Below are 23937 nucleotides of genomic sequence, written 5' to 3'. Positions count from 1 at the left end.
AAGTTAGGAGCAGCTCAACAATTAGGACTGGCTTCTATTAATATGCAAATTTCTGCTGCCATGGCAATACTCTTATAAATGCAAATTGCAGTGGGAACCATTGTTGGAGAGACCTGTGCTGGACCCTGGACTTTGTCTGAGCAGATGCTCCTAATTGAGCTGCCCCAGAGCCTGCGGCCCTGGCCAGCTGGGCACAGCACTGCCAGTGGCCACCGTCACACGGGCAGCAGTTTCCCCAGCTGGCAGCACCGCTGCGGTGCCCCTGCCCCTGCAGACTCGGGCCTGTTTGCACAGATGCTGATGTTCCTGCAGCAACAGGCAGGGCGGTCCGGCCTCGCTGCTTCGTGGGAATCTCCTGCCACCAGCACCTGATTCCAGTTTCCGCAGCAGAAGCCGTGCCCCGAGCCGCTCTGCGAAGCAGGGCTGCGCGCAGCTCCCTTGGCTGGGAGCGGGGAGAGCACGCCTTCCCCGTGCAGCCAGGCTCGCCTGCAGCAGGGCCTGGCTGCTGCCCAGCCTCGCTACGGGCCACCCCGGGGAAGCTGGGGCTGGCCCAGGATCGCAGGCGCTGCGAGCACCAGCTCCAGCTTGCCCTGCTCGCGGGCACTGCTGAGCCACAGATCCCGACCCGAGGGGAGGGGGCATGTTTTCCTCCCGAGCCTGCTTGGGATGGAGCCTCCGGCAGCCCCACACCGACTGGCAGGTTGTGTTTGCCACCGGCTACCAGGCTTGCCTCCTGCTGCAGGCTGGGTTCCGTGCCACAGCCCCGAGGGTGGGCAGCCAGACCCCGGGCGAGCAGGGCCATCCTGCACATGTGCCCCGGCCCCGTCGGGGCCAGGAGCACGAGGTGGCAGCGCGTGAGTGGCATCAATGGTGCCCGGGGCTCCCGCAGAGTGAGCGGCATCAATGGTGCCCGACCCGGCGCAGACACGCGGAGCTGCCGACGCCGGTGGCCCGGAGAAGGCGGTGCCGGTCGGGGCTGCCCGGAGCCGGCTGATGGCGCGGGGCGGAGCGCACGGCGGGGCGTGGCACGCAAAAGCTCCGCCCCCTACACGCCCCCCGTGGCCCCGCCCCCGAGGAGCGCAGCCCCGCCCCTCGCGCCTGCGCGCTGACGTGACGTGACGTGACGTGGCGCGGCGGGGCGGGGCGCGGCGGCCGGGCCGGGCGGGCGGCGCGGGGCCGGGCCGGGCCGGGCCGCGCGGGGCCGGGGGATGCGGCGAGCGGGGCCGGGCGCGCGGGCCGCCCGCGGCGCGCTGCCGCGGACCGTGCTGGTGCTGCTGGCGGCGGCGGCGCTGCTGGGGGCGCGGGCGGCCGCCGCCGAGCCCTGCGCCGCGCCCTGCGCCTGCCGCCGCGGCCTGCTGGACTGCAGCCGGCACCGCCTGCCCGGCGGGCCGGGCCCGCGGAGGATCCCGCCGCTGCCCGCCGGCACCACGGGCCTGTGAGTGAGCGCGGCGGGCGGCGGCGGGGCCTAACGGGCGGCGGGCGGGGCGCAGGCCGCGGCCTAACGGGCGGCGGTGGGGGCGTGTGTGCGAGCCCGGGGCGGGGGGCGCAGCGGCGGCCCGGCGGCGGAGGGCGGTACGAGGCCGGGGCCTGAACCGGCCGCCGCGGTGTGGCTCTCGGGCGGGCGCGGCCGGTGGTGCCGGTGCGCGGTGTCCGGGGGTCGCTGTCCCGGGCCCGCAGCGGTCGGGTGCGGCAGAGCCGGTGGCGGGGAACGGCCGCCGGCGCTGAGCCCGACCCGCCGGAGCAGCGGCCGAGGCAAAGCCGCCGAACCGGGGCAGGGAGCGAAGGGGCACCGGCAGCGCCGCGCCGAGAGCCGCCCGAGGAGGCCCCGCGCTCGGGGGGCCGGGGCAGAGTCCGTGCGGCTCCTGCCCTGCCGTGCGGTGCCACGTTCGAGAGCAGCGTGAGGCAGGAGCAGGCTGTGGCTACGAGACTCTGGGCAGTGCCAGCCGAGCCCCGAGTTAACGTTTCTCGGTCGGGCTGTAGGACACAGCCCCTTGCATCGTGCTTGGGAACGTTCCCTCCCGCCCCGGCGTCAGCCGCCGGCTGCGGCAGCTGCTTTTCCTTCTGCTGCTTCTGCGTCTCCGCGCTGCTTCGCGACTCGGTGGCTCCTTTTCCCTCGGGAAGGCCGGTGCCGGCTCCCCTTGACGTTTGCTGCCATTGTTGTTGGAAAACACCCACGAAACAGTTAAGAGCCGCCCTTAGTCTCTGCTCCCAAGAGTTTAATTAGACAATGTGCTAAGCAGTGTTCTCGCGGGGCTCCAAAATCCCTCCTTGGCCATCACTGTCAGAGTCACTGTCAGGGTTGTCTTTGGCTGCAGCGTCCTGGAGTGGAGGAGGTGCTGGAGTTTTGGGGATATTGACACCCACTTTTGTGTGAGAGGGTTTCTTGGGGCCCTCTTGGAGTGATGGTGTTCCCAGTTGATAAAAATAGCAGTTTTCCAGGCCAAGAAAAAAGCCTGTTTGGGAGATGGCATAAGCATACAAAGCAATGTTCAGTTAAGACCAGGAATTCCTCTGGAAGGACTCAGGAGTCTGATCTGCATTTAAAACTGGGCATGTCGAAGGAAGGAGCCACCTGCTTGGGTGGTTGTGTAGTTCTCTTCCTTCGCTGCGTGGTAAGCAGTGGCAAATGTTCAAGAGAAACGTGTTTCAGCACAGATAGGTGGCTAGGTGGGCTGTGAAGCCCGGCGTTGAGAAAGGTGTGAGGATATCAACGTTGGCACTCATCAGGGAGGATGCTAGCGCCTGGAAAAGCGGGCTGGGAGTACCACAGGTGGCTGATAACAGAACAGTGTCCGTGCCCTTTGGAGCACAAGTTTTCCAGCTTCAGCAAATCCTCGTGTCCCTCTCCGAGCGGGTAGAGGGTGTGTTTGAACGGGCTTGGCACAGAACGCGGTGGGAAGCAGCGGGGCTGGCGCTGCGCTGCGCAATCCGACGTGTGCTGCAAACAGTAATTAAGTGCATGTTCTCTGTTGTGGCTTCCCGGATTTTGGCACACAAAGTGTGTGTGGAGGGTGACGTTTTTTCTTCACCAGGACTGCTCTAGCAGTGCTGCATCTAGATGAGCTCTAATGCACACAAGCTGTTTAAAATTAATCAAAGCTCAGTTTTTCTCACATGAAAAAGTCCCTGATGTGCTTTTCCCTCTCAGTTCTGTGATATTTCACCCAACTTTGAGGACTACAAATTCTTGTTTTTCAAACTACTTGTAGGTGATACGCCCAGGGGTTTTATTTTTGGTTTTGCTTTTTGTGTTGTTTTTATTAAGGCCTTCAGAGAGAGAGCACCTTCAGAACTCTCATGACAGAAGTATTCAGGCAACTGTAACTTCATGTTTCCTGCTAAATTACATAATGCTTTGTGGATAACCTGGTGGGTGATAAAAAGAGTAGGAAAGTCAATTTTTTTTTTTTATACGTCTGCATCTTAACATTGTATTCTTCAGAACATGGAATTCCAGCCCTGCAGGGGGAAAGGGTGGCATGATGCTGGGAGCCACTGCCTTCCAGTCCTATACTAGTGCCTGAAAGGGTGTTTATATATCCTGGTGACTAGGGAGACAATTAGTAACAGCAGGTTAGGTTTTAGTTCATTAGTTGAGCTAGGTCCATCACAACAGGTTTTTGGGGGAGCTTATGTATTTCCAGCTCAATGATTGGCTGCATCAACACCTGTGCCAGCGCAGTGCTGTGGCCAGGACGCGGGGATGCTCAGTTGGACTGAATTAAGATCATTCTCCAGGACTAAATATACAATTTAATCAATTTGGTGTGTGCGTTCTGTTTTATTTACTTGAGAGATGAATACCACTTCAGCTCAAAATGAATGTTTAGATGATGTTATATACAATACCAGATGAATCTCTAAAACATGCATTTTGCATGTTTGCTCTGTATCTTGCATGACGTGGGCCTCCCAGTAAGAATGCAAATGCTTCTAAAATGATGGGTTCTTTGGTTTTGGCTTTTTCAGAGCGAGGGAATTATATCTGGTTCTGCATGAGAGCAGAAATCTTAGCTGTGTGATTGAATGTTTTATAAACACAGAAAATCAGACGGTGTATTTCAGTTTGTATTTAGTGATCAGTCTGCTTCCAAAGGGAAAGTAACAGTAACTAGATGTAAATAATGGCAGAACTGTTTCCAGTATGAATAAACCCAGCTTCTTGAAAGAGGACTTGTTAATGAAGACTTTGTTATAGTCCAAATCTGATTAATAATAAAAAAATTTCTTTCCTGGGATTTCTAAATTGAAATTTTAATTTCTAGCTTAGTAGTAAGGCAGTAGGCTTGTGGGGTACACCTGAATCGCAGCAGATCCTCATCACCCGGGCCCCACACCTGTCAGTGTTTGAGGCATTTGGACAATGCCCTTAATAACGTGCTTTCACTTTTGGTGACCCCCGAAGTGGTGTGTTCTGTTCTTCCTGAAAGTCTCAGAAAAATCAAGTTTCTCTTTTCTTTGCATATTAATCTGGCTCCTGAGATCTTTGTCAGTGCCTGCTGAGCATGCCTGACACACAGGTTGGTCTGGCTCTGCACCCGTGGCATGGTTTTGCTCATGGGTGTAGTATCTGAACCCCTGGAGGAGTGTGTCGTTACCTGCTGGGTCCGGTGTCTCGTCCTTCCTGCACAGGCTGCACTCAGGTCCTTTGGAAACAGCATGATGGCTTTGTACTCCCTGGTCCGGTTAAACCCACCGCTTCCGAGATCAGTGCTCTCAGCGCCGGCTGGTACTGCATGGCTGAGAGATCCGGGAATGACTCTTCCTCTGCGATCCACTCGCTGTCCCCTTGGCTGAGCCCGGCCGATGGCTCCTTGGGGTCCTCAGGGCCCCGGGGCTGCGCCGGGTGGGCAGGGGGGATCCAGACAGCCTCCCCTGATGTGGGAAGGGTGCTCTAGCAGCAGCTCATACTCCGTTGTTTCCGTGTGCTGTTGGCGTTTAGGATTGGCTTCATTACATTTGTTGAGCCGGCAGACCTGCAGAGTAGTGTTCAGTGGCTGCGTGTGCATTGTTTTCTTCTCCAGGTTCCCTTGATTGGGTTTTTTTTTAATTGTAGGAATGAATAATTGTTTGCAAACCTGTTTGCTGCTGTATCTGTATAATTTACATCTTGATGTAATTAAAAGAATACATTGACGACTGCCTGACTTGCCATGACACCCAGGATTTGAATAATGCAGTACTAGAACTGTATCTTTATTGCTGAACCTGTCAGTTAGACAGTCTGTCAAGTCCTTGCTCTCTCCCAGTAGGTTCTGGTCTTACAGATGAGAAGTGGGTGAGCACTGGGCTGAATAAAAGCAGGTCCTGCCCAGGTTGTCTTTGGTTAGTGGGAAGTCTTCCCTGATGGAGGGTTCTTGTGGCAGCGTTATCACCCACCGATGGATGCCTAGTGGTGCTCGGCGAGGATTAAATTTGTACTGCTGCCCCTTCTGCAGCAGGGGCACCGGTGCTATCGGTTTTCTTCCCCTGGTCATGGGTTTTGAGCAGCTTTGTGTCTGTTTGGCCCTTGGTGTAGCCGCAGTTGACCACAGACCCAAAGCTATCGCAAGAGCAGACGAGCGTGTGGGTGCCATGGCGGCCCGAGCCTGGTTATCAATGGAAATATTTTTAACTGTGATCAGTTACATTTTAATATTCTTTTTAACAGATACATGATAGTTTTGCTCTTAAGGGATCATTTTGCCTCCTCTGTCAGCGTGGCTGCAGCCTGCCTGCTGATCTGAGAAGGATGTGTGATACAGATGTGCTGTAACACAGATGTGCTGTGTTCCTTCTGTGATGGTGGAGGAGAGGCAGTGGTGCTGGACCTCCTCCGGGCTGCCAGCTCTCGCTGAAAAGGGCTCATTACAGCTCTGTGCTCGATGTCAGGGTTGGAAGGGAGCGAGCAGCACCATGCCTTGCTGGCAGCAGGCACAGCCAGCTGGCAGAGGCAGACTTCTCGATTTTGTAGGCAGCGTTTGGTTATACATGCACCTACCAACAGCGTTCCGGCTGTCGGCCGTGTGCCCCCAGCTCGGCGGCGGTGCTGCGCCTGTTCGACACACAAGGGCTCGGGCTCTCGGCACAAGCGTCGGGGATTCCTCCCTGTTCCGGGCTCGTGCCAGAAAGGCGTCAAAAAGATAAGCTGGTTTCACTGTTCGGGGCGATGTCTGCCCCTCCTCGCTGGCACGGCCAGAACCAGGCTTCCGTCACCAACCTGGGTTTTGGTTTTTGGTCATGGCTTGCCTGGAGTCACAAAACAGAGGAGTTGGCTCTCAGAAGTGGACAAGTGTTTGCATTTGTGATGTCAAGTCCGAGGCAGAAGTACAGTGTTGCTTTAGAGTTAAAGCATCAATGTCCAGTATGGGCATTAAAACCAGATTTAATGATAAAACTGTTGTAGATAAAACTATGATTTAAAGGAAAAATGCTCTGATCAGATATGACCTTTGTTTCAAGAAGCCTTTTTAACAAAAAGTTACTCAATTCAAACAGAAATAGAACTGTCCAGACTTTTATTGTGAGTGACCACTAGAACAAGCTAGAAGGAACCCCTTCTTCCTTTGGTGAAGATTTGCTGTATCAAAAATATAATTTAAAATAGGTTGCATAAAATGTACTTTTTTCTTAATTACGGGAGTTAGAATAACTTTTCTCTTTGTTCTCTAGGGATTTAAGTCATAATCATTTATTGTCATCCAACTGGAGCATTGATATGTCTGTTCATACACTACAAGAAGTGTAAGTTGGGTTTTATGAGGATAAACTCTTAAGATTTCGTACCTAATTCTGATTAGCACATTTCTTTACATGTCTAGTTGTCTGGTCTGACTTGTAGAAATATTCAGTGCCAGTTAATTAAAAATGGATGCTCTGTGTTGGCAGCAGATTTTATGTATGCAACTGATGTTTTGTGAGCAGGCAACTTTTTCATAAGAGATAAGATGACCAATATTTTTAAAAATAAATGAGACACGTTTGTTTTGACTATAACTCATTCTAAGTGAGTGAAGTAATAGTTCTTACCATGGAAATGGTAAAAACTAGCATGCTTCGCTATTAAATTATTCAAATTATTAGTATTTAAGTTTTTATGGAATCTATTTTGTCAGCTACTAAGTATTATTAATATAATAAGATGTTAAATGCGTTCTGTGATATGAGTGATTTCGGCTGCGTATTGAAGGATTTTTCTTCTCTTTGAACTGCCAGTAATTTTTTGTTTGTTTGTTTTAAGGAAAATGAATTACAATGAGCTAAGTGAAATTCCGTATTTTGGAGAAACAACTTCTAATATAACTCTTCTCTCATTGTAAGTAATAGCTTGTCTGCTGTTTTGTCTTTAACAAGTGGGAGAATTGTGTTGGAGTGCTGCTTTCAAATTGTAGGAAAAGAGCTTCTTTTGTCTTGAAATGCTCCTCATCTAAAGTGCTTTAGGGAACGTGTAAGCACTCTTTAAGAAATACAAATCAGTTAGACAATCGAGTCACCCTACATTACCAATAAAATGCAGTCAACCGAGGCAGGCAGCTTTGGAGGGGAGGGATTCAGTCTGGGAATGACAGTTCCCACACGGAACAGCCCAACGACAGGCCCCAGAATTTGCATCTATTCATATGTCAAGGTGACAAATAGCTCTTGAATTTTCAGTGTTGCTTTAGGAATTAACGCTGAAGTGTGTGCTACTCGTCTATTTTAGAGGCTCGCTAATAGTGTTGATATACAGAATCCTGTAGCTGTTTCCACTGTGCAACTTGAAGGATGGGATGTTTTGATAATCATGTTTCTTGCTGGTATTTTTCAGGGTACACAATACCATTCCAGAAATAAATGCTGAGCAGCTCCAAGTTTACCTTTCATTGGAAAATCTAGATCTTAGTTCTAATCTTATCTCAGAAATTAAAGCATCTTCTTTTCCACGGATGCAACTGAAATACCTGTAAGTACGAGCGACCTGGTCTGTCTGGGGCCCCAGGCTCTACCACAATCGTGCTGAAGACCTCACCTGTTCGAGCTGCTGTCTTAAAGCAGGAGGCCTTGCGTGGCTTTGAACTGGTAGCAACACTCAACGTAGCTACAAGTGTGCTTGAGATCAAATACTTTTCATACCAATCTGCGTGGCGTTTCCTCAGATAGGCTGGAAAACAGGAACTGCCGTTGCCAAAGTGCAGGTACCTCAGCCAGCAGGGACACGGAATGGTTTCTGCTCGTTTTGAGCAGATCGCTGTTGACGTTGTCCTGACCTTGCCTAGCTGAAGCATGTGCATGCAGGGGAAATCAGCTCCTGGCACTCGTTCCTTCGGGAAGAATGAGTAGTTTAGTACACCAGAATTCAGGTTTCTGACGCAGTTTCACCAGGGACTTGAGTTCTCATAATAAGTGGTCGTTCTGAAGTGCTTGTGCGGTTTTGTTCGTAACGTTTTCCGTGTTCTGAAAGGCCTCTTTTCCTCTTCCTTTCCTAGGAATCTGAGTAACAACAGAATAACTACTCTAGAAGCGGGCTGTCTTGACAACTTGTCTAGCTCTCTAATGGTGGTGAAGCTGAACAGAAACAGGATCAGTGTGATTCCGCCAAAGATCTTCAAACTGCCGCACGTGCAGTTCCTGTAAGTGGTGGTCTGGAAAGCTGAGAAGCAGAGTGTTCACAGCTCAGTGTGTGCTCTTGACTTCACAAAGCGGTGCCTATGTGTTAATATTCCAATGTCGTCTTTATAAAAGGGAACTGAAGAGGAACCGGATTAAAGTAGTGGAAAGTCTTACATTCCAAGGACTGGAATCCTTAAAATCCTTAAAAATGCAGCGCAATGGGATTAGCAGACTAATGGATGGAGCGTTCTTTGGCCTGGGTAATATAGAAGAATTGTGAGTATGCCTAGTCATGGAATTTCCTTTAGGGACTCTAGCTGTGGAGGATTGTCCTGTATGTTTTCCTTACATCAAGGCTGTGCTGAGATGTTGATGAGCATCACAGGAAATGAATTTACAGATCTGTATTTCGCATTATTTTGAGATCATGTCTGATTACTTCAGAGGTGGAAACATACTGCCTCTCTCCCCAGCTCCTTCCCACTTGGTGATCAGGAATGCTTTGGCTCCGTAGGTTGCTTTTTGCTGGTTTTCATTTGCACTCCCCGTAACGTGGGATGGTTCCTTGTTGTGCGACTGACAGATGGCGCAGGGGTGTGCTGGGCCGTGTTAGCAAAGGATTTTTTAAAAAGAAACAATCTTTGAGAACAGAGGTTAGAGTTTCTCTTCTGCCACTAGATCCCTGCAGCTGTTGTTGAGTTACTCAGTTCTTCGTGTACTTTAGTTTGCTCTTCTGCTTTCCATGGAATGAATATAATCGTACGTTTCAGGTTGCCTGAGGCTTCATGTCAGTAAATCATTTTGAGATCCACAAGGTGAAATTTTGTAAATATATGTTTCACTGATCATCTATTTGACAAATGTTTTTCCTTCTAATTCCCTAGAGAACTGGAACATAATAACCTAACAGAAGTAAACAAGGGCTGGCTGTATGGCCTGCGGACATTGCAGCAGCTCTATGTTAGCCAGAATGCCATTAACAGGATCAGTCCAGATGCGTGGGAGTTCTGCCAAAGACTTGCCGAGCTGTAAGTCCTGGGCTGCTTTTTGCCGGGGATTTTGCAATGTTGCAATAGCAGATTGGGTAGCACATGTAGCAAGAAGGAGCTACCAAAGGAAGTGCTCAATTTCCTTGTTAGATGCCTGGTAATGCTGTGTGTTTTACTTACGAGTGTTCTGTTAGAGAAGTTAATCAAAAGGTAATAGTTAATCAAGTTTGGTAGTGTCTTCAAGTTAATCCCCCCCTACTTGCTTTTAAAGCACATGTTCAATGTTTCTAGGGACTTGTCGTACAACCAGCTAACTCGCCTGAAGGAGTCTGCCTTTGTGGGACTTGGCTTGTTGGAGAAGCTGAACCTGGGTGACAATCGCATTAGTCATATTGCTGATGGTGTGTTTAGAGGTCTGACGAATCTTCAAACCTTGTAAGTACAGAAAACTTCTGGTTGAAATCTCACTTTAATGCAGTGCAATGAATATTGCACCGTGCAAGCCTGAGATTGGTGTTTTGGCATCGTTGTGTGCTATCCTGCCTGCAGCTGTGGTGGGGCTGATAATCTTTTGGTCTGCCCAGAAAACAGGAATCTGGCCTGGCTAAACCAAACCAACCACTTAATTGTGGTGGTGATAAGAAGCAGTGGCTTGGTGACCTTGGGTGCTAGTTGTACGTCGTACCGGTTCTGAGGAGGTGTGGGTAGTCAGCTGTGGGGCGAAGGGTCAGCCTGGACCTCTCTGTTTCTGAGGGTTTTGCTGGGGTTGGAGCCTCGGAAACCAAGCAGTGAATCCGTTGGGTTGCAGAAGATACGGTTTGGCCCACCCTGCTTGTGTGGGGACGTCGTGGTAGGCGCAGGGTATGGGAGAGGTGTAGGATTACTTCTTGCTGTCGGAGGCACAGCTGTGCACTGGCAGGATCTTTCGTAGCAGCTGCAGCTGTTGGGTATTTCTGACAAAAAAAGACTCAATCTTGGCTCTTAAAAAAAAAAAAAGTCCCAAGTAGATCTGAACAGTCATAATCATCCTAAACAATGGTCGTTGAGAGAGGAGTGAAAGTTTGTAACCTCTCTGTCAGTTCATTAAATAAATGCTTAAATAAGCAAACTCACCAGAGAGATTTATGTAAGCAGTCATATTCTGTTAACCTTAATGCAACCTTTTAATGAAATAATTAAAACTAATTTCTTAGATTTAGAGTGGCATGAAAAAGAACAAGAGCAGATTAATTAGTAGGTTTTCCTGGGCTGCTCCGGGGCGTCAGCAGCTGAGAGGTTGGCGGTTTGCTGCAGGGTCGGGATGTGCAGGACCAGGGCAGTGGTGATTAATGGGCTCCAGCATTCGTGCCCAGCCAAGCGGAGCAGCCACCTCCTCCGCTCGCACAATGAGGGGCTTTTCTTTTGGGCTGCTCACTCATTTTGCTAAGTGGTCCGAGTAGTGGAGTGTAAAAATACTTCAAACAACAGGAGATACCGTGTTGCTGTCAGATTAGTTCCATTGTTGCTTGTATACTGGTAGTTTCAATGCTAAGGCTGACGTAAATATTTCTCTGTGTGTTCAGCTCCTGTCACTATTCTGCTCTGTAGCTTTAATTAATGAGAATAAACTGTAAAAGCTACTACAAGGTAGTAAAAGCAAAGTAGGATTAAAGGTGTATCTAAGAATAGCACTGAAGTTTTGAAGTTGTGCATCTTATTGCATTCTGTACTTCATAATACTGTGAGCAGCTGGGCATTGATACCCCTCCAGCATTCTCAATCTAAAATTCCGAAGCAGACCTGGGGATCATTCTAGAAACAAGTTTCAAATCACAAGAATTAGCAACTTGGAAATAAATTTGCCATATTATTCATCTAGTCATTCTTCTCATTAATGACATCCATGTCCAGTGCCTTAGCTTGAATAATTTCGAAGAGGGAAATCCTTAATGTGAGCAAGTATCAAGGCCATATTTGTTAAGACCTTGTGATGCACAAATCATGGAATTCTTTCCTTGTTGTCCTAAACTTTATAGTGTGTGTACATATTAATTGTGGAAATGACTACTGCGTGGTGTTAAGAACAAGACTTCCATATTTCAAAGTAAGAACAATAAGAAAATAATGTGACAATACCACTGACAATGTCCTGGAGGTTGATCCCACTCTCTTCCAGGACAGTATTCTACGCAATTTACGTTCTCACCCAAGGAACAGTAGATAGGTCATTTTCCTACCATTAGCCCGAGGACAGAAGTGTTTGTGTGGGATAACGTGTACAATTCCCTGCACGTGTAGTTCGCTTCCTGTGCCAGGTGACTCGTTTGGAAGCTCTGTCAGGCTGGTGCACATAACATCTGGTAAAATGCAATCCAGGCTGTTTGTCCTTCGAACACACTCCTGTCTGCAGGGGCGTCAGTGCACGGTGGTGTCAAAAGAGACGAAAACTGTGGCTTTGTCGGAAACTCCTGGCTCAGTCTGTGCCGTTCAGGCTACAAACACAACTGAGTTTCCTTCGCTGTGCCTCTGTGGTTTGCAGAGGATTAAACACTTTTTGTTGCTGTGTTGCTTTCGCTGGTCAGACTGCTCTTCTGCGTGCGGGGCCGCAGCGCTGTGCAGAGGTCAAACAGAAATCTCATTAGCTGGTAACGAGATTTGGGAGCAGAATATCAACTTCTTTCTGAAAATCTACTGCTTTGTGCCTGGCAGCCTTACACTCTAACCTGTGTCTAATCTCTTAATATGCTAATGTCATTATAAGCCTGTTACTCAGGAAGATTAACGCTGCAAGTGTACTGGTTAATTCACTGACATGAACCAGCTTGCTTCGGGAGCCTCTCCCAGCTTCTGGTAGATAGTCCCTCACATGACGAGTGCTGGTCAGACTGGGTCTTTCCTTAAATACCACATCAAGGAGTTGCACTGCGGAATTTGTTTGTGGTTCTGTCTGTGGCACTGATCTTGAACAAGTCTCTTTTCCCTCGCATCTCTGAAATGGAATATTCATCTTCTGACAAGCTTAGTTCTGTAAAAGATTTGAGACCTTCCAGGTGACCCTGTGCCAGAGCACCATGGGAGGCCTGTACAGCAGTGAGTTCTCTTCCCAAGCTCGCCACCAGCCGTGGTCATGACGGTGTTATGAGGCTTTCTTGTAAGAAGGCTCTTCTCCCGCAGGGACTTGCGGAACAATGAGATCTCCTGGGCCATAGAAGATGCAAATGAAGCGTTTGTGGGACTCAGCAGGCTGGATAAACTGTACGTATTACGACGGTGCTTCCCGGGCACGCAGAGTAGAGGCAGAGTGTGAAATATTAAGTAGCTGTACATCAGCAACACGAGGCAGAAAGCTGTTCTACTCGGCAGCTGTGTTCAGTCTGTTTACACGTGTGTGCTACAACCTCTTGACATAGACCTGGGTTCCAGGTCCGGGAGCATTGGATCTGTGCAGCACTGGGTCACCTTGCAGCACCAATTTGAAGAAATTAAGCATAAGTATTTGGCTGCATTTATTACTGAATAGCCCAGTCCAGCTGTGTGATGATTGTCACTTTTTGTGCTGCTTTAGTTTGGGTAAATGTTATCGCTTATCAAAATAACCCCAAAAAGCCGAGTGGTTTTGAGCAAATATGAAACACTATTGAAGTAACAGTTTTTCAGTACTTAGACTATGCACTTTTCATCCAGTGCCATGTGCTGTATAGGAAGCTTCAGCCTGCGGAGTTACAGACACTGCCTATAACAAATAGCTCGGTATGAGGGTGCAGTCTCAGGAATTAATGATTGTGGCAGATTGGTATTAGGAAGTTCCTGCTCCACTCCTGAGTTCCACTTACCGCTGTTTCGTTCTGCTGGCTTAAATTGTCTTCTGACACATCTCTAATACAAATCTCTAAATTGAGAACAGAAAAGAAACCCTGTTCTTGGGAAAATTAGTTGAGCCTTTAAACTCCAAAAGCAGTATTTGATCTTTTAGCTCAGCTAGAATTAGAAAAAAGTTAAACATCACAGGGAACTTCTTTTGGGTCTTATTTTTGAACTTGTATGGACATTCAGACTGGTTTCTGGGTGTGGGGGGCTTTGTTTTTCAGAATCTTGCAAGGAAACCAGATTAAGTCAATTACCAAAAAAGCATTCTCTGGTCTTGAAGGACTTGAACATCTGTAAGTACTTTACTTTGTAGAACTTCTAATTGTTTGTCAACTTCAGTCTTGCATTTGCTCTCAGATTTTCAGGAATTTAACTGAAGGCAACATATGAAATAGTACTTACCCGTTATTGTTCGCTTTGCTTAACTTGCAGAGATTTAAGCAACAATGCAGTTATGTCCATCCAAGAAAATGCGTTTGCCCAGGCTCACCTGAAGGAGCTGTAAGTTCATGACAATTATTTACAGGTTCTCTACAAGTCCTGCCTTGTAAAGAATCCTTCAGCCGTTGTAGAATTGGTTGAAGTTGACTGAAGTGTGTCTGCTGTCATCATGAAATATTTAAAGCAATGCTGATACATTGTTGACTCAGATCTAAGTATACTGCTGCCAACTTCAAGATTTGATAAAATCCACACCTCTGTTTCCTTAGTTGCAATTAGTACAACATCATATTTTCTTGCAGTGCTGAACCAGTAAGTTTTTCATATCTTATGATTTTGCAACAAACTTTGTGTGTGCGCATGAGCATGTAGGCAGTGAACAAAAATTATTTGTTAGGAATCATTCAGAGGGGATAGCAAATGCTACGTTTTGTCTTCTTATTTTTTTGGGGCTAGGGAAAGGCTTTAAAATTCACAGGTAAGCAAGAATTTGTACTTGCTCAGCAGATGCTTAAGCTGCTAGAGCCTCTTGTGATCTTCAGACATTAAGAGTGTTATAATGTGAAGTGACCTTCACACCCAAGACTAATCCTACTGTAACACAGTCACCTCTGTGAGATAAAGTCTCTGAATTTCGTGTGATCTGTTCTAAAACTGTTATTCAATTAGTTAATCTTGGCCAGAAGGACTGTTGGTCTGCAAGATCGGCCCGTTTGAGAAGAGACGTTTTAGGTGTTAGACTTTCATTGCCTCGTCTAGGGTGTCTTAAAAGTGAGGAATTGTTGGCATGTACGGGCAAACAGCAGGATGGAATCCTGGCTTGTTTGAGTGCCTCTCCTCTCACTACTGGATTCATCTAGTGGCAGATCACTTCTTATTAAAATACCGGACCTTCTCCAGGCAGTCATACTTGTGCATAATACCTAGGAAACTTTGAAAGCAGGTGGTGGGGAAAGAGTGACCCATCGTTGTCTCCTGTTTGCAGTTTTTCTGTGGAGCAGAGAAGACAATCTGCAGTAGATACCTGTATGAAACAAATCACTTTCTTAAATGTTTATTAGCTGCCATGAGAGTGAGTATCGAGGCTGACACTCATGTCATAATGGCAAGTGTGTTTGGTTTGAGACAGAGCTGCTCTGTCATTAATCACTTTAAAGAGGGATGGTTTAATTGTAAAAACAGGCTTAATTTTTCTTAGAACTTGAAAATCTGAGGTTATTTTCTTCAGAATTAAAAAGAAATGTACGGTTTTAATGCTGACAGAGGGAAGTTTTTTCTGGATTGTTTATGGCATATATAGCTAACATTTATAATGAATACCCATAAGCACAAAAGAATACTGTAAATCTTGAACTTTCTGAACAAAGATGTCTAAGTCGTTTTGCTGTATGGAATCACATGTAGGAGGGTGAAGTGCTAAACTTTACTCACGTGTTTGTTTTGCCTTGTCTCCGCAGCGTTTTGAACACGAGCAGCTTGCTTTGTGACTGCCAGCTGAAGTGGCTGCCGCGGTGGCTCACCGACAGCCGCCTGCAGCGGGCTGTGAACGTCAGCTGTGCCCACCCGGAATGGCTGGCAGGACAAAGCCTGCTCAGCGTGGACCCTGATGACTTTGTCTGTGGTTCGTATTTTTAATGACTTTTGATGTAAAAACACGGTAACACAAATCTGTGCCAGGTGCCTTTCTGAAATCAGGCTGTGGCACTGCTGGAGGTACTTGGTCTTGGCCATGGTGCACATGTGGGCCTGTGTACATCACTGGGTCTCCTTTGGCGTTTGGGATTTAATTCTGTTTCTCTTTGCTCTGTGCTGTTGTATTTGAGCACTGGAGATAACCTGAGGGAGTAATTCTGTGAGAGACTGCGTTGGTTTTCATTTAGGTTACTGTTAAAAACTGATTATGCTTCCATTCTCCCTGCTTATAAATGCCTTTAGCTTTGGGACACTTCCTTTTGTGTTCTTATCCATACCAGCGAGACCAGAGTAGTTAATATTCTGGCAGGTTTTCTGACACTCCGTATCTGTAATGTTTATCTGGTCTCTGCCACTGTGGTTTCAGACATAAGCCTGTTTATTTTTGTAACCGAACTGTGAGGTGGAAAACTGAGACACCCTTTGCCCAGAGTCATGTGCAAAGTCTGTGGCAGACCTGGAAATAGTCTGGTGTTCCGTTTTCTGGGCGAGCAATTTGATAGTGTTACTTGTGTGTATGCAGTTGTTTCATTCTTTTGGTGGTAAAGGCTACAGTAATGCACCATGTAGGCACAAGCACCCACTTCTCCCGTCTAATATCACCACGGTGGTGCCTGGCACTGAACACTGGGTGTGCCTCCGAGAATGTCTTTGCTGGAATAACAGGTATTGAAGTCACTCTCGTCGAGTGGGACGAGATAGAGTGGACTGCCAGCTTCCTATGCTTCGTATTTGTAGAACTTAAAGGCTCTTGAAGATATTTAAACTATGTGAAAATAAGTCCCAGTCCTTTGTAAAATAGCCTAGCTCTTCAGCTGAAAGTGGCTTTTCTGTGATCTAAACACAGCAAGTTCCAGGCAGTTACTGGGCGGCTGAAGATCACTGATTGCTCTCAGTGCTCACTCTGAATGCCTACCTGTGCTTCTAATCCTCTTTCACAGCTGGATTTCCAACTGAAAACAGCGGAATATGTGCACCTCAAGCAGGACATCTGTTCCTAAAGCTTGCTTTCTGCTTACATTGTCTTTTGAGTGAGGTTTTTTCTATATTAATTGCAAGTTGGAGAGGAAAGCAACTAATTTTGGCGCTTTTATTTTCAGATAATTTCCCTAAACCGCAGATCAGAGTGCATCCTGAGACCACAATTGCTCTGCGAGGCATGAATGTGACTCTGACTTGCACTGCTGTGAGCAGCAGTGATTCACCCATGTCCACTGCCTGGCGCAAAGACAGTGAAGTATTGTATGATGCAGAGGTTGAGAATTTTGCCAGATATCAGCAGCAAAGTGGTGAGGTGGTCGAGTATACCACTGTCCTGCACCTTTTCAATGTGAATTTCACTGATGAAGGAAAGTATCAGTGCATCGTCACCAATCATTTCGGCTCCAATTACTCCGACAAAGCCAAGCTGACTGTTAATGGTAAGCAATCATGATAACGAAGGAAAACACTTTTAACCTAAAGCTTGATTTAAATAGCTACAAGTCTGTTTTTCACTAGAGCGGGCCCAAAGTAGTCTTGCAAGACTGTTTCACTGGTATTTAGAAGTATCAAACATCTTTTTATACAGCAGGAAAGAAGTGATGTTTTTTTTTGTGGATGAGAAGCCTTCTGTTCACTTTTCAAAAGGGGTGGATATCTCCTGTGCTTTCATTATGATGCAACCAGTTGTTCATTAGTTAAATGGAGGTAGTAGTCTCTTAAACTAAAAGCTCCCTCTGCTGTCTCTTCAGAACTAAGCACCTTTCCCATGTGTTGTAAAGCTAGGGAAGATCCAACCAAAAAAACCTGGCAGGATTGGAAACAAACTCTGAAAAATCAGTTATGAAGTGCTTTGTTTTTAGCCATAACGATTCTTTTTATTTTGGCTTGAGGGAAGGGAGGTAAGAAGACAATGTTCACATCAGCCACTAGACCACTGATCTCCAGTGAATGTGAGAGCAGAGGGGCCTGTGTTGCTTTTACTTATCCAGAACAGATGGTGCAGATGGACTGACGAGATGGAAGTTCACTCCCTATTACCAGGGAAGAAAAAGTGTGACGTTTCCTCATGAGAAATGTCATCCTTCAGATCATCTCAAATGAACACTGTAGGCAGTGTATTGAAGTTTGGAGGATAGGCTCTTAGAAATGACCCCTGAAAATTTGTGCAGTTCTTTGGAAGAATCTGCCCCTGTCCCTCAGGGAGAGCTACAGATCTGTTTTCAGATAAACTCTGCGCGATGGAGCTTTTGCTGCTTTTGCCCTGGTATGGAAAATACTGAAACTACGTCTCCTTTGATCCAGAGCTGCCTTCTTTCCTGAAAACCCCCATGGATCTTACTATCCGCACTGGGGCGATGGCCCGGCTGGAGTGTGCTGCAGAGGGCCACCCGACGCCGCAGATCTCCTGGCAGAAAGATGGTGGCACAGACTTCCCTGCTGCAAGAGAGAGGAGGATGCACGTCATGCCCGAGGACGATGTGTTCTTTATTGCCAACGTGAAAATAGAAGACATGGGAATCTATAGCTGTATGGCACAGAACACGGCGGGAGGTTTGTCGGCAAATGCCACGCTGACCGTGTTAGGTGAGTGCTGTGCCAGCCTGGGCCTGCATGCGGGGCACTTCACTTGTGCGGTGGTAGTGCAGCTTATCTGTAAGTAGCGAGCTTCAGTCCTGGAGAATGTACGGAGAACATAGTTTTCCTCCAGCTGCAGATGGCATTCTGTAATAAACAAGAGAGGACTTTTTCCCCACGGTTGCCCCACTCCCTCTCACTTTAAATTTAAGCATGCTGTCTCTGGAACAGCATCTCTAACTGCTTTGCGTGGTTTGGGGGCATTTAAATGCAGCATTTGACATGATTTGTGAACAGTGAAGCTTTAGAAGCTAAGCTACAGTGCCCGCCAGTGAAGGCAGTATGATCTCTGCAGGAGAGAACTGAGAGGCACATCTCAATCCAGCAGTGTAGACTCGACAGATAATTTGTGTTGTCTTAGAACAACTTCAGTTGCAGGTAACGTGAGCTATGCTGAGTAATAATGGAAAGACAGTTCCTTCTGGTTCGGGTTCTTAGATCAGATTTTCAAATGTCATGGAGTACACACTGGTGTTGCACAATGAAGTTATCTTCCAATTTATCTTTTTTTTCCTCTGCTGTCACAGAAACTCCTTCCTTCGTTAGGCCTCTGGAAGACAGAACGGTAACCCGAGGTGAAACTGCTGTCCTGCAGTGCATAGCTGGTGGCAGCCCTGCCCCTCGCCTCAACTGGACTAAAGACGACGGCCCTTTGACGGTCACGGAACGGCATTTTTTCGCGGCGGCAAATCAGCTCCTTATCATTGTGGATGCTGGACTGGAGGATGCTGGGAAGTACACATGCATCATGTCCAACACACTGGGCACCGAGCGCGGCCATATTTACCTAAATGTCCTGGCTTCCCCAAACTGTGATTCTTCCCAGAGTGGCATTGTCCATGAGGAGGATGGCTGGACGACAGTTGGCATCGTGATTATTGTCGTGGTGTGCTGTGTTGTGGGAACATCCCTGGTGTGGGTTATCGTGATCTACCACATGAGAAGGAAGAGTGAAGATTACAGCATCACTAACACAGGTACAGTGGAAAAGCAACAGTCTTCAGCCCTGTTTTTGATCCAAAACACTTGTTAAAAGTGGTGAAATTTCTGGGTTCATTACAGGTGGATAAGATAGAAGAAGTGAAGATTTTTCTAAAATATCTTCAGGAATTTGCTCAGATTCCTTAATTTTAGAGAGATTTTTTTTGAATACCAAAAGTGTGTTAACTTTATTCCTTATACACTAGATTTGTTCTACATTGAGGCAAAACAGTAAAGTTTGGAAATAAATATTTGAATAAACTTAGAAACATTTTCAGGACCTGGAAAAATGTGTGTAAATTTCCATGCTGGCCCTTAATTTTGAACTAGCTATATGGATTTTTAGTTACTGAGGTAGAAAAAAGGTAACGGTATGTGAATTGAAATTCTGGATGACACCTTTGTTAATGTGGGCAGCAGTGCCAGTTCTGCCTTGAAATGTTCACACGTGGCTGTTAATGTCATCAATGCTGATTGTGCCTTGCAGAGGAGATGAACCTACCTGCAGACATTCCCAGCTATCTGTCCTCCCAAGGAACTCTGTCAGAGCCGCAGGAAGGCTACAGTAACTCGGAGGCAGGAAGCCATCAGCAGCTCATGCCTCCGGCCGGTGGCTATGTGCATAAAGGCACGGATGGTAAGCGAAGCCCTCGCGTGTATTACTTGTGTTCAGCAGGATGCCAGTGCCCAGTCTAGTCCTCACAGCTGGCAGCAGTATTGCACAGTGCAGGGTAGTACTGCCTATTAACATCAAAGGTGACTTTTCCTAGAAAAGAATTCATTTTGATCCTAAAATTGCCATTGATTGTTCTGAGTTTGAGGCGTCTCCTGTTTTTCTTCTAGTGTTGTTTTATATTCTGCTATCAAGACTTCCGCATCCCATGTGCGTGGTTTAATCTTTGGTCCAGCAAGGTCTGGACTCACCCGTGCTGTGAGTGCCCTTGCATGGAGATGTCATGACTGCTGTCCTTCAGGTGCCAGAGTAGTACAGAAGCTACTCTGTACTACTACTTCCCTCCAGAAGCTCTTTGCTTCAGGGTTTGCGATCTGTTCAGCGAGGCAGGGATGCCACTGGAGAATTCCTGGGTTAAACGTCAAGGTGCATTTTTATGCGGTTTCTTTCCTTTGGCATCTCAAGAGTCCAGGCAATAGAGGTGGAAATAAAGTTTGCTTGGAAGATGACTTGCTGTACCTTTGTCCATAGCATAAAATTGTGCCTCTGCCAGACATGCAGTCCACTTGCTACAACCGTAACTAGAGGGTCTGCCCTATTACCCCAACTTGTTTGGACGCTTTTCCAGATATTTGCATCACTTGGCCTGTAGAGATGCTGTTTTTACCATTGAAATGCTGAGGAGCCATCCAATCCTTATATAGGCTGGCTTTCAAAAGTGATCCTTCAGTAGAAGTTTTTCCCATCTGTCCCACGATCTGTTCCCTCTAGCCTGGAGTCCTGTTACACTGGGGTGTGTAGCAGGGGGGAGCTGAGATCCAGCTCATGCCAGTGACCACTGTGTCATCTGCTCTGAGGTGTGGAGGCACAAGCCTGGTACTAGAGCGTAAGCCGGTGTGGACAGATACCCCGCTTTGGTTCCAGGGCTGTTTCAGCCAGGTGCCCGAGCTGTTGGACCTGCACGGAGCCCTTTTGCCCTTGAATCAGGCGAGCAGAGATGAGATGGCTCATGCCGGTGGTTTTCCCCCGGTCAGCCTCGGAAGCGCACCGCTGCTGAGAATTTGGGTGGTGGTGAACCGAGAGCGTTTCTCCTGTGACCTCTTCGGCACACAGCGGAGGCCGAGCACTCTGCTGCCACGTTAGCTGTGCAAAGGCCCTTCAGACTGTGCCGCTGTAATACACGGTCGTGCCAAGACGTGAAAGAGCCCATGGAAATGAAGCATCCTGATCCTCTTTGAGAGTATTTTGCTTTTCCTTCATGTTTGTCAGGTGGGGCAGCGCCGTTGGTGATCTGCTCGGACTGTTACGACAACGCAAACATCTACTCCAGGACACGAGAGTACTGTCCCTACGCCTACATCACGGAAGAGGACCCCCTGGATCAAACGCTGCCTAATCTCATGGTGCAGATTCCTAAGGAAACATGTGCAGCACGTGCCCAGCATGAAACCAGTACTCTTGATAATCTCTTAGCAGACAGAGACAGGTCTGTCTTCCTTACCAACCATGACAAAATGAGTGAAAAGAAAACCTCCTCTCAGCAGATTAATGGTGAGTGTCCCCTTTTCCCTTTTTTGCTTTGTATTCCCAATAACTCTGGCCTTCCCTGTGCTGCCCTGCACTATTGATACACGGCTAATTCTTCAGGTGACCATGGTTTGTGGAGTAACTTACCTGGTTATTAAACACCTGTTTTCAGAACCAGCCCTCAGTTCACATCCAGTACCCGAGAGCCAAAGAGGGTGATGATGTTAAAAAGATGAAATTTTTCATCTGCAGTTCATCTCTTCAAGCTTGTGGAATGTGATTCTTTGCTTGTACTTCAAGGACATCTGTTAGCCAAGAGTTAAAGCTTCTCACAGGAAATTCAAGTAGCCCTTCTGTTTGAGCTGGCTGGAGTTTCAAAGAACTCCAAAAGTTTGTTGTGGTTTTTTTCTTTTTCTGTAAATTGATTGGATTTATATTGACTTTCTTCCAGGTATCCTTTTTAAAATTCATGCTGAGACTGTGTTGTTTTTTGTTACTGTAACAGATTGCTGAAATGGGAGAGCATCCAGTAAAATAAGCTCTCAGAAACAGAGACAGTAACCTCAGAAAGACTGTTATTGCTGAGCTGCACAACTGTCTAAAATTTTAGTGTTTGTCACGAACTCACTCCTGTTCATCTTCTGACTTTTCTTCCTCAGAACCCTTCCAGCTTCCTTTATGGGGAGTAAACAAAGACCTTGCGCTCTCCCGCTCTCACTTTCTGCATCAGCAGTCAGCCCGTGACGCCGCGCGGCCTCTGCGGAACGAGGGCATTGCTGACAGTGACCGGGACCAGGCTGCGTCGCCCAGACCTTGCCACAGGTTACGTGAACACAACTTTGATTTTAACAGGACACGGAACGTTCATGGCTACAGTGAAACCACGTGAGGCACTGCAGTGGAGTCTGGGAAGCAAATCCGTATCCGCTGACCTTTTGTATGTACTACCTCAGGACTGACCCCAAGGCCAAAGATGCTTGTGTACGTGTGTCTGCAATTACAGGCTGACTAAACAGAGCCAGGCTCCCTAGGAGGAGGTGGCACATGCCCTTTTTCCGTGGATTCTTGTGTATTGGAAAATGGGAATGTGCAACGGAACCCGTGGATGGTTAGTGATACCTACAAGAGTAGCATTAAACCGTGGATTTCCTGATGTTGGAAGCAGCCTTTGTGTTGGTGCATGCTTTGAAAATCTCTCCAGAATGCATAGCCATTTCACACCGCAGTGTCTGCCTGAAAGCAAGTGTCCGGGGCCTCCTCATGGAATTCCCCAGTAATTGTGAGCGGAGAAGTCTCGGCCAGCTTTGTGTTCCTTAGACTGTTGGCAGGCGCCTGTTACCAGTCTAACTTTGGGGCTTGTTTTCTCCTATGAGTAACGGACTCTAGTTGTAAATAAATATGCATTTATAAATATTTTGTATACATTAAGCATATAAATGTGTTGGCTGTAATGTAAATATATTTTTTATTATGCCAAAGTATGTATCATACTGTTAGTCTTGACAGCTGCATATCAAGCCATATGGTTTTTTGTTGGTTGTGGTTTTTTTGGTGGGACTGAAAGCTTGTTTCTGAGGGGACAGAGCTGTCTTCATTTGGGAAAGAAGTGAATTTACTGTAGATGTGTGGTGAAACTGTGATATTGATGAATTTCGTTGTTACATAGAACTCTGGATGCACGAGGCCTGGCTGACCTGACTGCAAGCTGATCTGTTTCATGACACTAGCAGAATTCCAGTTTTGGCCCATTTAAGTGTTGAAAGAGTTCTTAAATCTCTGTTAGACACCAGTTTTGTCCAGTAGGGCATCAGCCCAACAGACCCTGTGTTAACAAGCAGTGTTAACCTGTATTCCAGGCTGTAGCATCCAGCTTCCCAGAAATTCTTGTAAATAGCAAACAAAAAGAACAGTGCACAAAATCTTTCCTCCTGGTCATCTGGTAAAGTAGCTGTGCAATGGGAGTTCTGAGTGGTTTCAGAAGTTTAGATAAGCTTTTATCTTTTTTTTAAAAAAAGCCTTTGTGTTGAATAGCTTGCAGAGAGGTCTTCATGTATTTTTCATAGCTGACAGTTAAGTGAACTTTTTTGAAAAAAGAATGCTGTGATGAAAAGCATCAGCTAAATTGGGAGATCATTTGATAAACACTCAGTGAACTAGACTGTGGATTTTCTGTTTCCTCTGCACAGCCAAGAGGCACGTGTAGTTTAACACACTGGTGATCTTTTTTTGTCGTGAAATATCAGGCAAAATTGTCGCCCTATGGAACTGTCTCATAGCTCCCTAGACCTCAGCGTGGCCAAAATATTTAAACGGTTTGACAGATGAGAAAAGAAACGATGCACAGGGAACCACTAAATATCGAAAACCCAGTCCTGGCTGAGGCAGGAAGCGCAGACCTCGTTAGTTAGTGGAGCGTGCCTGACAAAATTAGGGGGAAGAACATTATAAAAACTTTCTGAAAAGTTCTTTCTTCTGGGAAGATGCACCTTTGTGTAGAAGGGGTTAAAGGCTCATCGTGATGGGTTTTTAGCAGGTGTGTTGTGCTCAGCACTGCAGTGCTTCAACATGGTGCTGTGTAGTCATGCCTGGAGAGCAAGGGGC

General features: G+C 47.2%; 1 protein-coding gene across 1 annotated transcript; it reads left to right on the top strand.

The window, feature by feature from the left end:
* The first annotated feature begins 1208 nt into the window (after positions 1-1208).
* Positions 1209-23601, top strand: LRIG2 (leucine rich repeats and immunoglobulin like domains 2). Its single transcript, XM_086627181.1, has 18 exons — positions 1209-1435; positions 6652-6723; positions 7220-7294; positions 7787-7921; positions 8445-8588; positions 8701-8844; positions 9453-9596; positions 9849-9992; positions 12711-12791; positions 13625-13696; positions 13836-13904; positions 15302-15465; positions 16637-16957; positions 17823-18104; positions 18683-19132; positions 19624-19773; positions 21079-21360; positions 21996-23601. The coding sequence occupies exons 1-18, from the start codon at positions 1209-1211 to the stop codon at positions 22223-22225; spliced, it is 3186 nt and encodes a 1061-aa protein (XP_086483307.1). The 3' UTR covers positions 22226-23601.
* The last annotated feature ends 336 nt before the right edge of the window (positions 23602-23937 follow it).

Source organism: Tauraco erythrolophus, chromosome 27 (assembly GCF_009769465.1).
Source record: "Tauraco erythrolophus isolate bTauEry1 chromosome 27, bTauEry1.pri, whole genome shotgun sequence".
Taxonomy (NCBI): Eukaryota; Metazoa; Chordata; class Aves; order Musophagiformes; family Musophagidae; genus Tauraco; species Tauraco erythrolophus.
This window is presented reverse-complemented; position numbering and strand designations above follow the sequence as displayed.